The 22,500-nt window shown below is 34.8% G+C and overlaps 1 protein-coding gene across 2 annotated transcripts in view; it reads right to left on the bottom strand.

Annotated features, from left to right (window-relative positions):
- ADAMTS6 (ADAM metallopeptidase with thrombospondin type 1 motif, 6) overlaps positions 1–22,500 on the bottom strand; it is a 134,316-nt gene that overhangs the window by 55,914 nt on the left and 55,902 nt on the right. For both annotated transcript variants that reach the window (XM_010005365.1, XM_010005364.1), the window contains exons 9-10: positions 15,795–15,941; positions 6,828–6,969 (exon numbers count right to left, since the gene is read on the bottom strand). In XM_010005365.1, coding sequence (XP_010003667.1) covers positions 6,828–6,969; positions 15,795–15,941 — 289 coding nt within the window. The remainder of the gene's footprint in view (positions 1–6,827; positions 6,970–15,794; positions 15,942–22,500) is intronic.

The raw sequence follows: 22,500 nt of genomic DNA on the forward strand, positions 1-22,500 counted from the left end.
GAGTTTGACTCAGTAAATCCCCAAATACAAAAACAGAAGTAATGTAAAATTACTATGGGCAGTACCATACTATTAATATTTGGGCACAAACATCTGTTTAACTCAGAAAGAAGAGATAGGCATACCAATATCCCAAAGTCAATATAATATTTCCTTATGGAAAGCTATGTGAAACACAGAGGATTTATTAACTAAAATAACCTAATGTATCAATTTGAACAAGTAGTTGATATGAAAATAAGAAATTAAATTATTTTTGTAATTTCTTTTAAATATAGCCAAATTAATTTCTGGTGGTTTTTTCCTCTGGTGTTTTGCATTTAAAAGAAAGAGCAGAAACAAAAGTACCTACTCCATCACCCTGTATATGAAATGAAAAATAAAATCAGTAGTAATTTGAAAAAATAAGGTATCTAAAAATAAGCTGGGAATCCATCTGTGCTGTTATTTCATTAAATGAAAATGGAATTTTACCAGGTACTACTATGGGTATGTCGTCCTTATTTTCAGCTGATTTTGGAAAGTTAAGAGAAAAATTCTGAACAAAGTTATAAAGCTTTCCATTCTCAAGCTCAACCCTATACCCGGTACTAACTTAGTTTCATAAGTTAGTAAGTTTCATTGATTTAAGCTATTCCCTTACTACCACCATCCTATTGGTAACATCTCTAACGAACTGATTTCAATAAGCCAGCCTTACAAACATATGAGGAACAAGGTCAAGCCCAGAATCACTAGTAGAAAGTATACTGCTTTTTCCATACTCCAACATTCATTCACACGTGCATGCACACCCACCCACACCCACCCACCATAGCATAAGGGCTATGGCGAGCCTTTAGGGTAGTTTCTTCACTGGCAGACACAGGATGAAGCTAACATATCTTTGGCCAGCATTTGATTTGTGTGAATAATTTACCGAATTAAGAGAAAGAAGCATAATCTGAAATTAATTAATGACCTCAAAGTCAGCCTCCAAATGTGTGGAATTAATAATTATTAATTTGTAAAGCAAAGAAGGGAAGTGTTTTAAAAATCCAGGAAACATAAACTGAAGCTGAGGCCTTTCACAAGATCAAGACAAGATAGATGACAACCTGTAACGGTGTATCTTAGGGCTCCATGACTTCAGTTTGGAATTCGGATGCTTGTATTTGCAGTAAATTAAACAAAGCTGAACCCATCTAGAGAAAAAAAACAGCAAATCAAATTATCTTCCTTTTGCCTAAGTGTTATCAATGATGGAGCCTCTTTCTGTTGTGTCATGCAGAGTTACATATAGGCATTTCAAATTATGTAACATCAAAGCATCCTATATCATAATCATCATAAAAGGAAACCATACAGCACAATGAAAACTCAGTAATATGAGCAAAGACCAAACTGCTGTGCTGTTCTTAAATTTTCCAACACTAATTCCTCCAAATAAAGATAGCAGTTTGGTCCATAATACTAAAAAAAATAAGGTGGGAAATACATTCTCGACGTGTACTGGACTACAGTAATATGGGAGTTTTGGGGTTTGTTCATAAACTTTTAAGATGTTAATTAGGATTTTACATTACTTCAGCACATTTAATCTAGAATATGCTGCACCTCTTGATGAGCATTTGCTAAAATAGAGCATAAAAAGAATTATCTTGAATTGTAACTAACAATTCAGACCTGAAAAGCATAACCAAGGATATTTTCAGCATCGATGCTGAAATACTGCTGACAACGATTAAAACTAGAAGATTGTAATAATGGGTGAACTTCAGAAGGTTCAAAGTTTAGTTCAGATAAGCACCCAAAAGTCACCATTTCAGTGCTCCACTACCAAATGCTCACTAAGTTGTGCAGCATGTAATGAATCACAACATGCTGAAAGAATGTGAAATAGAATCCAAAGCTTAAGTTGTACATTTGTATTATTTTACCAGCATTCTTTTCCAAATATTGGGTGCTTATGTGAACCTTATGGAAACTCTACAAATCGCACAAGTTCAAACACCTTCAAGTAGCATCTTTCCTTTCAAACCCATGCAACCTATCCCATCTCTATTAAAACCACATTCCAGTATCTGGAATCCCATTACTTCTTCTGCTATCATCTAATGCACTCCTTCTGCCTTGATCACTAGCTTCCCCTTGCACTTTTTAAACAACTTTCTTAAGATCCAGACACATTGGTGTTACATCTATGTCTCTTGTGAGAGAGAGAGAAAGACAGAAAGAGAGGGGGTGGAGACAAGAAGGTCCCTGGGAAAGAAGAAATGGGACAACATAAACTTCTAAGAAAAAGACACAAAAGAATGTAAAACTCCTTCAGAATTCAGGAAGAGCAGAACTTCTGGGATTTCCCTTGGCTATACACATCTTCATCTCAAAAAAAAAAAAAAAAAAAAAAAGGAACAAAAATTCACTTTAAGGAAAAGCTGAATGTGTTTCAAGTGTTCTTAACTACAGAATGATCTGGTAAGTCCTTACCCAGAAAAAGCTCAAAACTTTAATAAGCACAATGCCTGCACAATAGTGAAAAATTTTTTTGCACTTGACTAGCGAGTCAAGACCTTATGAATAAAAAATAATTGAAAGGTTGATAAAATCAAAAGAGTATGAAACCAAGGTCTTCAGTTCCTCTCGTCACCTAATACTACTTTAAACTCCAATTTCTAAGTATTGTAATATAAATCCATCTGATCAAGCTGATTTTGCTCTGCTTATAAACACCAAGAAACTTAAGCCATGGTATTACATACAGAGCTGGGGGAGAAAAAGTCACTTTTCAGTGAGTTACTAAGTACTATGTACGGATTAAAATTAATGCACAATTCTAGTCATAGTATCAATAGTTGAAGGAACAAAGGTAGTTATGGTGCAAAACTACTTCAGTGGCTTCTCTGCCCTTCTTGAAACAACAGCTTCCAGAATCTGCTTCCACTATTCTTTAAAAACACTCAATCATGTTTAATACAACTCTCTGTTTAACTGAAGTAATTTGCAATTGAATCAGTGTATCATAAAAAAAATAAATAGTTTAATTCACTAATATCAAAGTTTGTGTTACCTGATTACAGGGGTCAATTGTAATTCAGGGTATTTTGCCCTAGAAGAAATACTGTACAACCACTGTGCACAGCAATCTGTTTACTCTTCTGAATTTAAAAGTCAACTGACTAATGTTGTTTTGTTTTGGTCATTACTAGCTAATTCAGTTAAACTATTGTGTCTCTGAACTGGCATATGGGAAATTAGGAAGCAGTGAATTTATGACAACTGCATGTCCTGTATTTCTGTAGTCTGCACTTCCCCAGCAACTTCCCATTAATGGTAATTAACTTTATGGCCACTCCCCATAACTCATAAAAAACTTCCTAGAGACAACTACGGCAAGATTTCCTTATTCTGAGAATGTATCTTAATTTTGCCTGTTTACAAGCAGAAAGTTCATAGCTTGAACTCTATCTGTCCTCCAAAATGCACTAACAAAAAGTGAATAAAAATTGGTATTTGAGTTTAAAGCTGTTTTCATTGGCAGACTAACTGGAGAACTTAATTGCAAACATAAGACTATGACACAGAAGAGAGCGACCTGTCATCAGCTAAAATACATTACCTGATGTGTTAAACTCTAGTGTGAAATACCAAGAATAGTCCTAGTAATTTCAGTGAAGCCATGTATGCAAAGGAGACGAGTGTTCATCCACTTTTCCCCTATTCAAAGTATTTACTGACACCAATGATGTTGAAAAAGAACAAAATGCAATAAAATAAACAAAGAACTGTAAGGCACTATCTCTGAAACCCACGCTAGCAGCCAACAGCTTCACAGATCATAAAATGCACCACAGCAATATCAACCATATGTATAAAGTATTAACTGCTATTAAAATGTCTGAGGTTTTAGCCTCTGTCCTAAAAATGTGGGGACCAGATCTAAAGCAAAGCATTATTTTGAACAACAAAATCTCTATAGTCAGGCATATTCCAGGTATTATTTCAACTCATAAAACAGATAAATCCGAAGTCAAGAATGGAATTCTTTCCTGCATTAACCCAGAGACAGCTGACAGCCAACTAGTAGTAGGCAGATGCTCAAAGGTTAAGGAGGCAAGAAGTCAATTAAAGAAGTTCTCTTTACATTCACCTAAACTAAAGGATTGAAAAAGGTTTTTAACAATCAGGGGAACTGGCATACAAACAAAGCAAAGAACTGTGACACACTTGATAATCATTAGAAGAGAATTCACACTGTATCACTCCAGAAGATGTAGCACATTCCATAGCTATATAAATGAACAGGAACTAGCACCGTTCCTACAAACCTCAAAATCTCCCACTGCAACGAATCCCATAAGATACCTGAAAGTATGTATTGTCTTTAGGAAAAAGCTACGTGTCAATACCATACAGTGACATTTCCACTATTAAAATTTGGGTCACTGTATGTCATAAACTTAATGTTCTCCTGAACCTGAAAGTGTACCCTAAAATTGGAGTATTTTAAGGTCCTTGAGATACTGCCTCTCAATTCTTTATTCAAATTATCCCTTAATTTAAATTCTCTAAAATTGCCCCTGTATCAGAAAGAGTGGAAAGTATAGTATAAAGAACAATGCACATATAACTTTAAAAGGATCTCTCTAATTTTCTAAAATGTAGTTTTATTTTTTCAGCTCAAAGAGCTAAAGTATCCCTCTGAACTCTTGTCCGATCTGATGTGCTGAACAATATAGGGAAATCTGACCAATAGTCACAATACTTTAGCTGGAACAGCTCTGTTCATCAGTGAATAAACAGTTTAACTAGGTTTAGTACTTACAATAGTATCAAAACAACAACCAAATTGCTCCTTGTAAGGCCAAATTAGCTCCCTGTCAGTAAATACACACAGAAAAAGGCAGAAACATTCAGCCCCTTTAGTATTTTAGTTATGATGCCTCCATTGTTTAAACACTTTTCCACGTATTTAACTCCAAGTTACTAAGTGATAAAGGCTTTAGGTACCTGAATGTGCAAAAGTCTTTGCAGCATCAGGACATGATCTATAATTAAAAGCAACAAATAGTTTGAAAATAAATACACAGAGGGAAATATGGGAGAAAAGGCAACAGATTAACATTAACATAGAGGGTTGAAAGAGGTGATTTTTCTAAAGGTTAGTAAGACATTTAAGGAGAATTCCAAAGCAGAAAGAACATGAAGATTTTCTAAACTACCTTAAAAACACCAGTCTAAATCCTATTACTAAAACCAGGGATTTTTTTCCTGAGACACCTAGAAGTTACGTTCACAATGATGGTACGCTGATGGAACTCAATACACGATATCAATTCAGAGAAGTGGTAATGTCACATGAAGATAAAACTTCCTTTTTGAAATTGTAAGTGAATTGCAACAAAAACTTAAAAAGAAAGCAGAAGGCAAAAAGCCAAGACTATCTATACATATTCATTACTTCCAATTGTTTGTGGTTTAGAAACTGGTTTAGGAAAGAAAGTGTACTGTGCAGTGTGATCATCAAAACAATGACTACATAGTTTAACAGTTTTTGAAAAAAATAACACATATGTGAAAAAGCCAGGTTTTGTACTGTATTAGGTATATCTCCAAAGGCTGTGCTATAAATCATGGAACATGTATCTTCAGGTTACCTTAGCCTGAAAACGCAAGTCTGCGCGGTGTGAATTTGGAAGATATGAAGATGGTACGACTTAGATAAAGCAATAGGAAACAGGCCCCTTAAAGAACAGTGGTGGGAAGTGAGATCTTAAAGAGGAACAATAAAGACCAAGAGAGGTTTCATGAGAGATCAGGAAAGACTCAGGGAGCTAGTCAGCCAGCTATATACAGCTTTTAATTCCTTTGCACACTATCATCTGCCAAAGAGGCATCCCAAGAATAATGTTGTATTTATCACCCCGGGGATATTAAAAATTGACTTCTTTTGTAGCTAGACTTTAGAGAAGTAAATAGAGTTAAAATCCAAAGATTACAGTGTTTTATTTGAATAATCTAAAAATTTAATTGTTATTAAAACCATTTACTTTTAAACTGCTTGAAATGTCTTCAAAGTTTATTTAATTTCATTTTAGCTGATTATTTGATGACAAGCACAGTAGAAAGCATCTTTTTACTACAAATTTGGGATGTGAGATTTTCCAAAATCTATCACATCATGGGCTAAGTGTGCAGATTTTTATTTCTACTGTAAATTTATTTACCTTAATTATTGCACATTGGTACTTGCAGTCAAAGCTTTGCTAGTACTCAGCTGTTCAGTATTCTAACCAGCTATCTAGCTTAATGTTCCTCTGTTTCCAAAACCATAATGCAGGTTTCCACAAGAAGGTCTGAACAATGTGAGAAACAATAAACTCTATGTCAGAAAAAAAAAAAAAAAAAAGAAAACATGAACTGACAATTCAATAAAAGTACAGAAGTAATTAAAAAATGCAGCTTTAAATTAAAAAGTTAAAGCCAACACAACAGATTTCACGTTTCAAGATTAGTACAACATGAACTTGGTCTCAATTAACTGAAATCAGACAAAATTCTGTAGAACACTTTACAAGAAGCAGGTTCTAGACTCCTTTTTTTCCTAAAATTAAATAATGCTCTCCCCAGTTGTTACCCACCCATTTTGGTGTACATTACACACAAATGACTCAAGCAAAAGATGCAGCATAAGGATTAAAATGTACCCTTTGCTTACTTGTGATGGCACCAGACAGGCTACTGGAAATCTGTAACCCACTACTGCATCTAACTGAAGATCTATGCTTGAACAGAATATATACAAGTGACTAAGCAGAACACTCAGCATAAGGATTAAGACTTCTTACCCCATATTTACATTGACGGGATGTTGCTCCATACTGGAAGCGACACTGTTCATCAGCATCATACACCTGACCTGGGGCCACAGCTGGATAAAGAAAGTCACGCTTGGGAGGCTCATTATCAAGGCAAGTACCACGGCCCGAACTGTTCAACATAAAGGACCAAATCAATTAGGAATTCTACTGACTGTAAATCACAGTAATGATATCTAGTATCATGTATTTAGTTCTTATTTTTAACAGCACTGGGTGTGACATAAATATGATTGCAATAAACAAACAGTAAGATGGTACACCCATAGTAAAAAGAAAAAATAATTAGAGGGAATTAAGATCTTATAATAATTTTTCATCATTATTATTAACAAAATATACTTGTTTTAGATTGTGGAATAGAGTTCATATATTATTCTTTTTAATGTGTGATAATTTCTGAGCCACACAAGACTGATTTTCATGTTTGTTTTAAGATTCCTATTTGTTTTCACTGAAGAAGAGCTACATTTGGTCACAAAAAGAAAAATAAACAAATTAAGCAAACAAAATTAATTCACTTTACAATTCTTAATGACCCTTCTGATCCTTCAAAAAGCTAAGTACAATCATACAGATATGAGCAGCTCAATTGGTTTACATAAAACACATTTAAATTTTAATATAACTAAATATTTTTAGAAGTAGGACTTTGACATACATGCTTTTCTTAAATTTAAGTCAATAAAATAGTTACAGTGTTAAAAATTTTGAAGGATCTCATATTTACCTATACAACGGTGAGTGTAAAAATGTGTATGGATCTAAGATCTTTTCTACTGATTTAATTATATTTAGTCTTAAAAGCTTCATGTAAGAACTAAGATAATCTTCCTTGAAAACTTTAATATTTTTCTTATTTTACATTCAGTTTCGTTAGGTGGTTGGTGTTTGTTTTTCCAAAATATGCCCATATTCAACCACAATATTTTAGTGTAGTGGAATAAATAACAAAGAAAGCCAAATGCAGGCAGAGGTTTGTTCTGAAAACTGTACTTCGCTAAATATAATTATTCTGGTTTATTTAGTCAGTGTGCATAAAAGAGGACAGATGCTTTTTTGCTTCCATTTCACATGTGAATAAGTGAGGGTTTAAAAAGAATTCTTATGCCAACACTTTAAAATTTTTTTCCGACATTCCTACAAATTCTGCCAGCACTTGTTTTTTTTTTTCAAAATCTTTTCCATGCACCTTGTCAAAGGAACAAAATTTCAGAAGGGAATGTTCTACACTTGTTTTTGGACATCTCCAATTTTTACACTTCTCACCTGCAGATAAAAAAAAAAGAGCAAAAAGCCTCCTCTAACTACACATTTTATGTTTTTATATTAACCCTATTTTATTCAATTCTTCGAAGTGCCACAATAAACCCTTTAAGAAAAAAAAAAAAAGAAACTAACAACTGCCAACTATTACAGAAGGCAAACAGCAATTAAGACAAGAACCAGGTACATTCAGAAAAAAAAATAATTATAGTGATATTAATTCCAAGGAATTTTGTGTGATTTCACCTGCGCGCACTCACACGCACCCTCGCACCCTCAGATGAAATCTACCTTTAAAATATCAACTGTGATTCTACCTATTTAATAAAAAAACCTACGTGCTCCTTTGTTCCACTTTTAATTATTGCAAGAATATGTATTTTCTAAAAGCACAGGCTGGGAAACTACCCTACATCCTGTTGAAATATTTCAGTGTTGTATTTTGCTTGTATATATATTAATAATTCCAATATGAAAACTACTCAAATACAATCTTATTTTCTGCATTGTTTGAACCAAATTGTAGTTAGGAGCTTTGCTTAAGCAAGCAGTGGGAAGTTCAGCATTTGACATCAGCTTGAGCTAGTATTGCATGTGATGGGAGCATTTCCATAGACTCCAATAGAGCAGTCTGGTCTGTAAAGTGTGATCCTGTAAACAGAGATCCAAGGGCACTGCAGTTAAAAACGCTCACTGAGTACTTTCAGTGAGTCTGTAGGCATATGTACCCTTGCATGGTTTAGATTACAGAATAAGATCTCAATCTTTCAATTCACCAAACTTGTAAATAAAAGTCTTAACCTACTCCACAAGACACAGAATTGCAGAACTATAAGTAAAAATTCTTACAGTGAATATAAAAATATGCCTTTTCTGCTCTAATGACAGGATTTTCACCATAATGAAGTACTGTTGTATGAGTGAAAAACAAGAAGATTGCAGTCATTCACTTACTAGCTACATAACATCACCACCTCTCAGATTGAAAATTTATTGCTCTCTTTCCTTCTGCTTCAGTTCTATCACTTTGCTAAAGAGCTTGAACAAAACTGACAAATTTTACAAACTTAGTGTGAGAACATGATACTGTATCGTGTGACCTGAAGTATTTTGGAAAAGAAATAGCATGTGTTATAAAACACAGTAATAAAACCAGGGACTTTTCCATTGGTATTGAAAGGTCTCACCAAAGCTGTGCAAAAGATGAATTTAGCCTGATGACCATATAATCCTTCTAGACAACTTCTACTGGTGTAATTCTCTTGAGTCTATGTCCTTGTTCTTATTCCTTTCTCTTTGCTCCACCAAAACAAAACTCAAACACTTGAGGAAAAAACAGTCTGCTCAGGCAAGGGCAATAAACCAAAAGGGTGCAAGAAGTATAATGGCATTGGTGCACTTCATAAACAAAGATCTAATAGTTATTCACATTCAGGTCTACAAATGTTTAAAAACCCTTTGTGTAAAGGTACAAAAAATAATAGGAAGTAAAAGAATGCTCAAATACCTTAATCTCTGCAATTTTAGAAAACTTCTACTCATAATTGCTTTTGTGCTTTGTGATTCTATCTTATAAAGGAAGCTTATACAAAGTCAAAAAGCCTACAGGATATCTCTGCAGAGCATTTACATTTTTTAACAATGAGCAGATAAATCTTTAGCATCTGCAATAGAAATATGATCCCAAACTCATTCTTATATTCTATTTACTCCACAAGATAATACTAGTACTCAAAGACTTTCTCATATTCCTTATTTTATGTTAATTCAATTAAGTTTTTTGGGAGATAGTGGCACTGGTTTCAATTATGAAGTAGCTAAGCTTGATGTCAGTTCATCACAGTATTCCAGTGTAGTCTCAAGAGATGTTCGTAAAACACTATACAGTAAAATTTAAACATTGCTTTATCTTTTAATACGACAGGTTATCAAATTAACCTTCTGTTTGGAAGGACATCAAGGATACTAGAGCATTCACTGAAAGCTTAAGATCTCAATCATGCTATCACTAACAACTGCTTGATCATAATAACAGCAACAAGAGATCCAATGTTAGTATCTTTACAGACTGAACAATGCAAAACTGGGGATCACCACTTCAGTACAGATATTATTGTTGCATTCGAGGCCAATTAAGAGAAAAAGCAAAAAGCATGGATGTAGACCTTCCCAAGTTTATGTTCCTTCAATGGTTGAAGAAAAAGTCCTGGAACACCAGCACTGAAAATAAGTTTCAAGTGTTACAGAATTGCTCTCCATAATAATTATGTGGACTACAAGTAAGCTATGATTAACAATGATAAATCAAATATATTATACATATTTTTATTATCTGTTTTAGCTAAACTATCATATGCACATACATATGGATACTATACGTAATAATTTCTATAATTCTGTTACCAAATTACTCATAAAACTATGGAAAAAACAATAGCAAAAATTATTAACTAGAAGCACAGTGCATTCTATGCATATACATAGATGGAAAACATTAATTATTTACATGCCTATATATAACATTTGGCTCCTAATAGAATCTTACTTCATATTTCTTACATACCTTTATTGAATAACAACCAATTTCAATAGAGCACCAAAATATATTTCTGTACAAGTTACAAAAGCTGCTGAACTTGACATTAAGGACCAAACTCTGCAGATTGCTCAATAGTCTACAGATAACAGCATTAATCTTTGCAGAATCTGGACATAAGTAATGGAAGTGTTATTTGGAGTGGTAGGTTTAAAATTAAAATGAACCAGAATAGTATTATTAAATTAAAGCATTCTTGAATGTTAGGAAAACTCAGATATTGATAGGGACTTACCACTCATTATCATGATAAATTCTACTTCTTTCCAATATCTTACGCAAGGCTGTCTCTGTGTCTTTTCTTCTTTTCATAGCAAAGACACTAATTTTGCACAGTCTTTTCACAATACTCAATTTTTCTTTTGGTTGGTAATAGATAATTTGCTATTTTTTAAAAGCATAATTTTCTCTACAATATGGTCTGTGTTACAAAACATTATTTTATTCATTTGAATAGTTATCCAGCAGCTATATTAGGAAAAATCTATTTATCCATCTGTTGAAAGCATCCACCTACCAAAATCTCTGGATATTTGGCTTTGAGAGTTTGGGAGATATTAAGCTATACAATACCTTAATATATAAAATATAAGATATAAAATACCTATTTCATCAAATATTCTACAAATAAGTTAATGAGCATCTGCTGCTGATTCCATCCTTAAAATTTCTTCACATTTAAGTAACCTGAGAGGTAGATAAAGAGTAATACTTGCAAAGCCAACATTCAAAAATGTATTGCCAGCCTATGATTACAGAAATGGTGGTTGCTTTTTTTAACTGGATAGCCTTTTAAGAAAAATAGAAGACTTCCAAATTTTCAGAAACCTACAGTAGCTGGGGACATACACTCAACTACCTGTAAGCTAAAAAAAACCCCCAACAAACAAAAACAAGCAAACAAACAAAACCCCCTAGTAAACGTTAAAGAAAAAATAATATAATCCAAGGGATAGGTCAGCAGATAATACTGAAAGTACATTTTCTCCAGTGATTTGTAAGCAGACATGAAATTTTTATATGATTGAAGCAACTACCTTTCTAAATTAGTCTTGACTTATACTTTTTTTTAAAGTTAATTTAGATTTCTGGAGTACAAATGGACTGGCCAATTTGCCACAGTATATGAGGCACATAAAGATGGATTTGTTTTATACTGTACATCCACTTGCACATTCAAGATTCTTGGATAGATCATGTTTAGGCCCAAACATTGGATGATTTTTACATTGTCTTTATGGGTTTGTTTGGACTAAGGTAGTTTTGGCTCCTTTCTAGAGTTAGAAAGATGTGATCTCAGATCTAAATCCTGCTGTATGGCAATCCTAGAGACTCTGTAAGAATTTCTTGTGAGAGATTTTACTTATTCCAATAGTTTTAAGACTCCTGGTTCCACACTACCGTCACCTTCAAAAGACAATTCCGCTTTTGAAAGCCAGAGTTAGCCATCTGGCTTCCTCTAACACCTTCACCTATCTCATACTGACAGGATTAATATGGTTCCAGAAATCACACAGATTTTCTTACTGCAAAACATAAAAGTAACTAAATAAAAGACTCTAAGCAGAAAGTTTTCTTTATGCCTAGGTCTCTGCACAGCTCTGCAGGCACACTGTAAAAATACAATTTATACTGGATATAATGAAACTTGCATGTAATATATACCTATATGTATTAAAAATACACATATAAATACATAAACACACAAACATGCTGCTTAGAATGAAATTCATACTAACTGTTTTTCAGTCACAAACAATAATTTTAGGCCTGGTTCATGTCTCTTATAAACAGAAGTTAAAGGTTTCTACACCTCTCACAAGAATTTCTGTTCTCTGACACTGCTCTCCAATGTTTCAATTCTCAGTATTTCTGTATTTCAATTCTTAAGAGGTTAATGAAATTTTAAGCCATTGTAAAGCACATATGAACTAGATGCAGACAATCTTTCAATGTAACATAAAGCTTGACAGACAACAGCTATTATGTGCTACAAGGAGGGTTTTCCCTGGGAAAAGATTATTTTCTTTGGTGATTACAGAGCCCATGCTGGCTTTCCTTATTTATAGATATATATTTTTTACATCTATTAGCAATGCATAGCTTTGATTTGTCTTATTGCCATCCTTTAAGCTACATTGATAGAATCACAGAATGGTTTGGGTTGGAAGGGACCTTAAAGATCATCTAGTTCTAACCCTCCTGCCATGGGCAGGGACACCCCCCACCAGACCAGGTTGCTCAAAGCCCCTCAAAGCCTGGCTTTGAACACTTAAAGGGAGGGGACATCCACCAACCTTCCTGGGCAACCTATTCCAGTGTCTCACCACCCTCAAAGTGAAAAATTTCTTCCTAATGTCTAATTCAAATCAATCCTCTTCCAGTTTAAAGCCACTACCTCGTCTCATCTTCTGTTTGGCTATCCTACAAAATAGTTTTCCCAGCCAGTGCCTGACTGAACTGATACCTTCCAAGTGATAATGACTATTCCTCAGTAGGCTCAGTCTGAAAAAGTTGTTTCTGGGTGTCGTTTTAACAAAGTCTTGAGGAAGGGAAGAATGAAGATGAGGCTCTACCTTGAGTGTCACCAGGACAATCTCTGTTTCACAATGCTTCTGCCTGAAGAGGGAAAATGTGGTGTCTACACTACAGATTGACCCACAGTGCAAAACTGCTGTAGCAAGTGTAAAAGTAAAGGTAAACTAGTGTAAAGGTAGCAAGGTAAACTAGTAAATTCACATTAATCTGCCTTACCATATAATACTGTGAACACATAATGAACTTCTAGCTCATTTCATTCCAACTGCATCATTCTGGTGCCATGACAGCCCTGCCCAAACTTGTACCCAGATCCAAGCCCATAAATCAACGAGGTGTTGCAGTACATCATACAAGCTCGTAGCCTTGTCTTCCTGCTTTCATCCCACTGTGTTCTATCTTTCTTAGACACAGCTAAATTAATCCCAAACTTGCCATACTCATTCAGCACAGAAAAAACCCCACTTGCCTTCCTTGTTTGTAGCCTACTGGATCCTATCCCAGCTGTTTTCCCATTCTCAAGGAAAAATTGGAAGAAAGGGGGCAGAGTCTAATCTATCTGGAATAAACATCTGGAAATACAGATGATAGTATCTTGAGGCTCTGCCTCTAAAGCTCTAGACCAGCATTTTCCTCATCTGTTGCTAAGTTATGAAGAATTATTAGAAAAAAATAGAATATTTTTTCCTGCCTGGATGCTGCAGACTGTTCTGCTTTTGTAGGAGCAGTCAGGGAATTGCTACCACATGGAACTCACTATTTTTCTTCACTTCTTGCTCACTGATCATTACCTGTAATAGAAAAGTATCTGCTCTTCAGACTGTTCTGCCTTAAGGGAAGGTATGAATGGGTAAAAAAGAAGTGATCTAGGCTTCCAACACCTGTCCTGCAGGTACCTGTGTAACTATCTCAACAGCTTCTTGCTGTTGTTGACAAGATTACATGAAAAGCTGAGCAGAAACCTAGAAACTGGAGAAAAGAACTACTGTTTAACACATTATTCTGCTTTATGAAATAATAAAACAACTATTTTAAAAAGTAGAAACTCATTTAGGATATTAGGATAGGATAGTAGAACCACAAAAAAATAAGAGACATATATTTATAATAAACAGATCATTATTGAGAAATCTGACTTTAAAAAAAGAATAGATTGCAAATTTAAAGGATGAAGGAGAAGTTATCTTTGGCTCTTAGTATGTTATTTAACACAGTAACCTATATAACTGGAAAATTTATTCATAACTGCAATGCATAAAATCATGTTTATCCAAAGTGGCTTTGGAAAAAAAACTCCGTCTACATTCTGGGTTGCAAAACTACAACTAAAATATTGCAAAATATATTCTGTTATTGAAGCTGCTATGTGTAGATTTTATTGTTTTTTCAACTTTAGTTCAAGTATCACTTACTATCTTCAGTAATGATTTTTTTATTAAATTCACAGATGGTAGTAATTTGAGTAGAGCTGCAACACTGGCAATGACAGAGAAGTACCTTGAAAGACCTGAAGAGATTAGAACTATGGGAACAGATTCACCACAGCACAATTCTGGCTTTCTGCTAATGTAACTACAATTTCACTGGCATTCCTCAAGACATAGAAATGAAAGTTAGGAGTGAATCAAATTTAGAGAATGGAAAACAAGAATAGAGATGCTAACAGTAAATAATAAAATGAATTAAAACAAACAAACAAACAAACAACATTAAGTAGAGGAGGAACAAGCTAAAAATGCCTCTAACTAGATGTAAAAACTTGAAAGATCCTTGCATACATTTGAAGTAAAGAAACCAGAAATGTTGTTCAGGCTGACATTTAAAACTGTGCCGGAACGTTATTCCAAATTTTCAGCTCTATTACGTTTGCACCGAACACAAGTCACATCATTTTATCCCATTTCTTTCTCTAAAAGAAGATATGAGAATATCTGCTGAATTATGTCCTATCAATAGACAATTTGTTGTCATGACAATTACAGGAACAAAACGAAGTTCAGAGGAGAGCATGAAACAGACCTAAACGAAACAGAGAGTAGAACTCTAGAAGTGATAAACAGGCCCCCAAATGCTAGATAACAGCCACCACAAAAGTATTATGTTAGCATAATTTTAAGGTACTAATATAAATGTACAAGGAATAGGGCTACAACCTTATTCCCTTTATTAGATTCCCTCACATTATGCATGTATTTAAAAAAATAAATACTTCCCACCACTGATAAACTAATTCCACCCTTCTCTATTTCTCACCCTCAAATTAATGAAGTAATGAGATAAGATTAGCACTTAAAAATGCTCTGAACGCATTAAAAATGAGAAGAGGTAAGGTGGGGAATGGAGTAGAAGAAACCTTCGCCATGACTCAGAAAGAATGCTCTACCAAAAAAAAAAAGTAATCATAAGTGACTTGCTATATTTCTGTCTGTTAATTCTTAAAATGGAACCCATCAGAACAGGTCATGGTATCTCTACTATTTATTTGGAAGGGTGTAAATTATTTGAAACCTCTTGTTTCTTCTTGAGAGATTACTTACTCTAAAAAACTGGTGATGTAATCCCGACTGCAGGCTGACCAAGAGAAAGGGTTGGTGTTTGCTGTAATATGAGCTGCCATTAGCTTTGCTGCTTCATGACCTTTGGTCCCACAGGAATTTCCAATTCCATCATGGTTCATTCCAAAACTGCCCAAAAAAGGAGGAGAGAAACACCCATTACTATTCTACAGCATCAAACATTTATTAAAATGTAATGTCACCTTCACAGTAATCATGTTAGACCTAAAAGAACACACATAGTACAAGAGAACTTTAAGTGGAGAATCAGGATCAGTTATGTTCTGTTGAGTTTATTCAGGTCTCAAAATACCACAAAACTACAGAACTTTCTTCTCTTCCAAAGACTTCTGAAAGCATTTAACTTTTTTTTCCCCCCCCCCACAGCTTAAAATGAAAATAAAACAATATTCTTGCAACATAGAGCACTCAATCCTAATTTGGTACTGTAACAGATATGGACTTTCCATTGTGGAATCGACACCTGAATTACTTAAAAAGAACAAAAAGAGAATAAATGATGTTGCTGCAACAGTACAGACACCTAGCAGCCAATGATAATTCAAACAAATGTGGGTTTTGCAATTCCCAGGGCCATGCTGTATGCACACGCCCTCGCTGCATCCACCCATGGAGTGACTTGGAGCTTTCCCTTTACAGCTCTGTTTTCTCATGGTATGTCATAATGAAAGCAACATCAGCAGAAAATACAGTAAGAATCCCCTGGGAGGCACTTGGCAGGCAAAAAATTAACTATCAACGAAGATTATATGCCTCCGGAAAAATTAATAGGGCAAAAGAATCCTTGTGCCTTAGAAATCCTGAACTACTTAAATACACTCTTGGACCTACAGAACGTCAACATAACTATCAAATTAGAACTTGAAGTAAATTAACAAAGCATCTATTTGAAAATATTTTCATCACAGACTATCTTTGCTTAATTACTGTTATTCCTGACTAATGAACGTGTACCTGACTGGCCTGACATAAATAAAGCACCTACAAGAACAAGGAAGAGCTAATCACTCCTTCCAAATCCCATTAATTGCATGGATATAAGAAAAGGAGCATCAGTGAATGATGCATATTTCCTACAGGCTGGGGAAGGACTTCAATAAAGCATCACTTCCTTGCCTATGGGATGTGAACCTATGAAATACGTAATCTGTAGCAGTGCCTGCAAATATCTAGTTCAGCGTATAAGAGCTCATAAATTTTGAAAGCCATATGCTATAGTATACGTGGGAAAGCTCTGACTGCCACCTGAGATTATTATATCATCAAATGAAGATTACTTCTTTCATATTAAAAATACAGTTCTAAAAATAAGTTGTCTGAGCTTGCATGTATTATAATCAAACTTTCAGAACTATGTTTATTATTCTGATCAGTCTTTGACATCAATATATTTTTGGGGAGGGAAGAACCTAGATGCCCAACACAACAAACTGAATCACAGTTTTACAATTTAAAATGTACTTTATTGATCTAGCTCTGAACCATCATCATTTCCTAAAATTCCAAGTAGAAACAGGCCCTTTTGAATTGTTGTTGTATAATTTCTTAAAATAATATAATTTTCATTAAAAATTTGGTTTTAATAATCTCTATGAGTGGCTCTTTTGCAGAAATGGGCATTTGGGTATGTGGGAAAGTTTAACTTAATCATGCTGACTATATCTGATATCTAGCTTATCCCTAGTTAGTGTATTCCATTTGTCAAAGACATGACAGACTTAACCTGTCTGGGAAATGAAATATTTGGGGGGGGAGGGGGAGGAAAGAACAAATGTTGTATTTTAATAACTTGCTTTCTTCTCTCAGCTCTCCTTGTGAAAAAGAATATGTTGCTGATGGTGGCGGCAACATGCCTGATACAAAGCATGTTTGTGACTAGAAGCTGTGATTCCTGATGCATACAGGAACTCAATGCCTTTTTATAGGATTCTCATGTTTTATAAATATTAATTTACCTAAATCACCTACTCCTTTCCAGTAAGGCTCTTCTGCTTGCCTCTGCTTCTGAATTTAGGAGGAAACTGATCATTAGGTGCAGGTAATTTTACCTGATGCTTGGAAAAAAAGAGGTTTGCAATTACTGTCATGTATTTCCAAAGATGTCAGTGGCAGCAAGCCATTACAGACCAGTAATTTACACTCCTATAGCCAGGATTGCAGATGAAAACACATTTCCATCCAAAGTACCAGTTTTATTTCCACCAGAACATGTTAATTATATTTGGCCATGATTACATTAAAGCTATGTCTTTTACAAAAGTATACTTGCAATTTGATTGGACTGGGAACACAGGGAAGAAGGGATGGAATACAGAATACTCTTCATGGAGCCATAGTTATAATTTACTTAACTTTTTTCAAACTAAACTGATGCAGACTGTATTTCTCTTATTGTCTTAAAGAGCCTGTTTAAAACTAGCAGTATAATTATGTCTTTAAAAGAACAGCCAGATGAGTGAGGACAGACTAAAAAGTCACCCCTGGTGACAAAGGAATTTTTCTAGGAAGATACCTTTCCACCTACCCAGCAGCTCTTTTCTTCCCAAGCATTATGGTGCCTCTTTTCCAAAGAGAGCACCTACATTACATGTAAGAACTGTGCAAAGCAGAAACACTTAGAACTAAAACTACACTTGAAACTCCTGCCATTTCTCTATGGTTTGTATACTTCTTAAAAATAAAAAGGCAGCACACTGACTACTGCTCTTTGCCTATTTCTTTTACTAACATCTGTAATTTTTTCCTTGGCAATCTGTTTATCTTTATATCTGAACAGATTATCTGAGATAATTATTTGTAATGCACATCCAACTCCAGATCTGACCTCAGAAATCACAGGGGAGATAAACAGCCTCAGCTGTACTGAACAAAACAGCAACAGATAACCAGGGACCCTGGAGCACAAGCAGAGGGAAGGATGGAAATGTAAACTTCTCATCTGCTCTTCCTTTATCTTGCTAAGGAACAATACTGCACTTACCTGGAATTTAATCTGTATTAAAAATGAGGTTACTGATCTGTTGGGTAGTTCTAAACTACAGTGGTTATGATTGTCAGGAGTTATTTTTGTGAGACAGCCTGGATGCTTCTGTTCTGATTTCTTATTCAAACAGTTAAGATTCAGGGTAGACAGATCTGAACCAATATGAAAACTCCTCAGGACTGTTCACTGAGGCTTATACTGTATCTTTACTTTTACATCACTGAAGTTATCCAAAATGTGCTACTCGAGTGAACTGCTTTTCTTCATTAACAATCAATTATCTCTGCTGTACTCTGCATCTCTGTAGTACTAAGGATCTGCACACCAAACCACTTCCTATCTTTCTTAAGGTTTGGAGCAGACAACTCTATATTTCCCTTTTTCTGTACACAACAGGCTATGTTCATTTTTTTTTAGTCACTTACAGATTCATACGTTACAGGAATCAGACCTAATTCTTTTAAAGCAGTGCCTCTTGCTTTTCTCTGCCACTTAATCAACAGTGCAAGGAAGAAGCATACCAGACTGAGAAACTTGAGTCAGGTGAGGCAACAAAGTTACAGTAACCAAGCACTTGAGCATCTGAGGCTGATCTACAGCTGTATAACTACATCTAACTCTTTCTTTAGGAAAAGTAAAGCTTGCGACCTAAGAGAGAAAATAAACTTCAGTCTGAAGCTTTATTCTACTAGTAATTTGCACTGGGAGAGATAAAATAAATAATACAAAGAGTGAAATGGGTCATTTTCAAGCTAAGTATCTTGATCACTAAGGACAAGAAATTACTTCAAAGAGTCTAGCACAGGGCCACTAAGACGATTGAGGGACTGGAGCATCTGCCCTATGAAGAAATGGCAGCTGGGTCTGTTTAGTGTGGAGAAAAAGAGGCAGAGGGGGGATCCCATCAGTATTTATAAATATCTAGAGGTCAGGTGTCAGGAGAATGGGGTCAGACTCTTCTCAGTGGTGTCCAGTGACAGAGCAAGTGGTAATGACCACAAACTGGAAAACACAAGATTTAACCTCAATATGAAAAAATACTTCTTTACTCAGAGGGTGACAGAGCACTGGAACAGGCTGCCCAGGGAGGTTGTGGAGTCTGCATCCTTGGAGAGATTGAAAACCTGCCTGGACATGTTCTGTGGGATCAGCTCCAGAGGATCCTGCTCTGCCATGGGGGCGCGGGGACTAGATGATCTTCAGAGGTCCCTTCCAACCCCTACACCATTCTGGGATTCTGTGACCCAAGTACAATGCTACAAACTCCTCCCGTGCCTCAGCATGTTGGATAGACGCATTGTTCTCAAAACACTTATGAAGAATGAAGCAAAGGTCACAGAAGGGTCGTAAAGTGCACCAGTGAAGAATAATAATGTTAACAGTAAATCTATACTACTGTGACAAAATGGTAGGCATGCCTGAACAAGTATTCTTGTATTAGATGTAAAACCTCAAGCATGAACTATAACTTGCCCATAAAAATGCCCACTTAGTTTGTAAGATACCAACTTCTTTATAAACTTTGCACTCATTTTTGTAGCGTGCTGTACTTATTATTATTTAAAAGGTGTCTTTTAAATCTATGCATGCATTTCATATAGCTTAGATTTTATTTACAGCCTACATTGAAAAAATAAGAAAACTTTCAACTTCCCTATATCTGTAAATGTTACCAGAGCTTTAAAAACCCTTTTCTTAGTGACGTTAGAACATGTATAAGGAGGAAAGGGAAAACTAGCATATTTCACCATTATGTTGTTCAACATAAAGTGTATGAATGTGAACATAATTACTACTACATAATACTGTTTCACAGTATTTGGAGATTAGCACTTTTTCTCTACCTTTTCAAACATATCCCCTATACCATATCATAAGAAAATTCCATTTTCTGTGTAGCTCTCCATATATTTCTAGTCAATGTTATAAAAGCATTGGTTATGTCTTCAAAATAGTATCCATACTGATTCACATCCTTAAATGTCATTATAAATAAAAAGAAAAAATAAATTAAAGTATGGTCTTGAAAAATAATTTTATTTTAATTTAGGATCACAAACATTGATAGCATTTATTGAAACTATTGTTCCCCTCAAGGTAGGAATCAGGGTTAATTAGTTATGTCACTTTCTATTTCCATACATTAATGTGGATTGTAACCATAACTGCTGATATTTCTGCATTTGGAGATCACTATATACAGCTTGGAGCACCTGTACACCTTTATTCTGAAGTAACATAGAATTTAAGATTTTGATGCTGGTGAAAAGTATTGGTTCCCTAAAAACTTGGGAAACAAACTATCTGAATAATGGTAGCTTTATAGAAAGCATACCTGCCAAGAAATGAAATAATCTTAACACACTTTTATTATCACATTCTCCACATTTACTTAAGTGTCATTCTTCTCTAAGTTACAACTGATGATCAAACACCCCTTCAAATTCCATTTAGTACTAAGTAATATATGAAGCTCTTAAAAGCACAGCAAATTCCTGTTCACTAAAAAAATGCAGCATATTCAGAAAACTGATTCTTGTAAATTCTGATTTTCAAATAATATTTCACAGATATTTAAACACAAGTCTTTTTCATATTGTAAATATAAACAATTCTGTCACAGAAACCAGAATTGTTTTTCTAGCCTTATGTTTATGACATTTCATTTTATATGCACAAAATATCTTTAAAACTTAAGTCCCAATGAAGACTTCTTCTATAGAAGTTGCATGCTTTTATACCTATAATATTACAAAGGCAGTCATAAAACAATGCTTACTTTTTAAAAACAAAAAGATAGCAGCAGGGTACGAAGGTGTTGAAAGAGCAAGAACATTATTATATATGATCTTACGTGGTTTGTCCCATCAAAAACTGGACAGGTTTGGCTTCTATTAATTAAAAAAGATTACTTAAACTGTCTCTAAAAATTTAAGGTAGCCATCTAAGTCAATCCTAGGCATCTAGAATGATCCCAGGCATCCAGCAAAGACAAGCTGTAATTTATTCTGGCCAGTGTGGAAGTGGAGGTGTTCATACACTGTAGATCTGAGATGCTATATCAGCCCTGCTGCAGTTGAAGATGGAAGACATCATCACCATCATCATCATCATAAATAAAACAATGCTGACAACATCAAACGGAGATCTCTTCATGCAAGAGCTGACAGGAGGTGCTGTTGGTACATTTCATCTTAGTTGTGTTTCAACTGTTTTTGAAAGCTATTTTGAAATTTGGTTTATGTGTCTCTATTACCTCAGAATGGAGTATTTTCATTCTATCTGTACAAAGATATATATTCCTTGAGAGGCATTTCTTCCAGAGAACATCTAACTCAAACTCGGGTTAATGCAGCTGAGGCTTTACTGATCAAATGTGAAGCTCACTGAATGCTAACGAACAAGGAAAAGACAATAAGCTTCAGAAAGGACCTCTAGGATATTCTAGATTAGAAATTTCTACTCGAGCACTGAAGACCAACTTTCTCATATGGTAGGAGGGCTGTTTATGCTATTTTTCTACTTTATAGACATACTAAAAAAGACTTTTGAAAAACTGGTAGAATTGCAGGCGCTTTTTATCTGTATGAACTAATTCAGAAGTAAATACACATTTGCCAATACTGTTCTTGATCCTGAAGAAAATTTCCCTGGTTAGGCTATATACTATTTTATTACTTCTTA

This window comes from Chaetura pelagica, unplaced genomic scaffold (assembly GCF_000747805.2).
Source record: "Chaetura pelagica isolate M959 unplaced genomic scaffold, ChaPel_1.0 scaffold37, whole genome shotgun sequence".
Taxonomy (NCBI): domain Eukaryota; kingdom Metazoa; phylum Chordata; class Aves; order Apodiformes; family Apodidae; genus Chaetura; species Chaetura pelagica.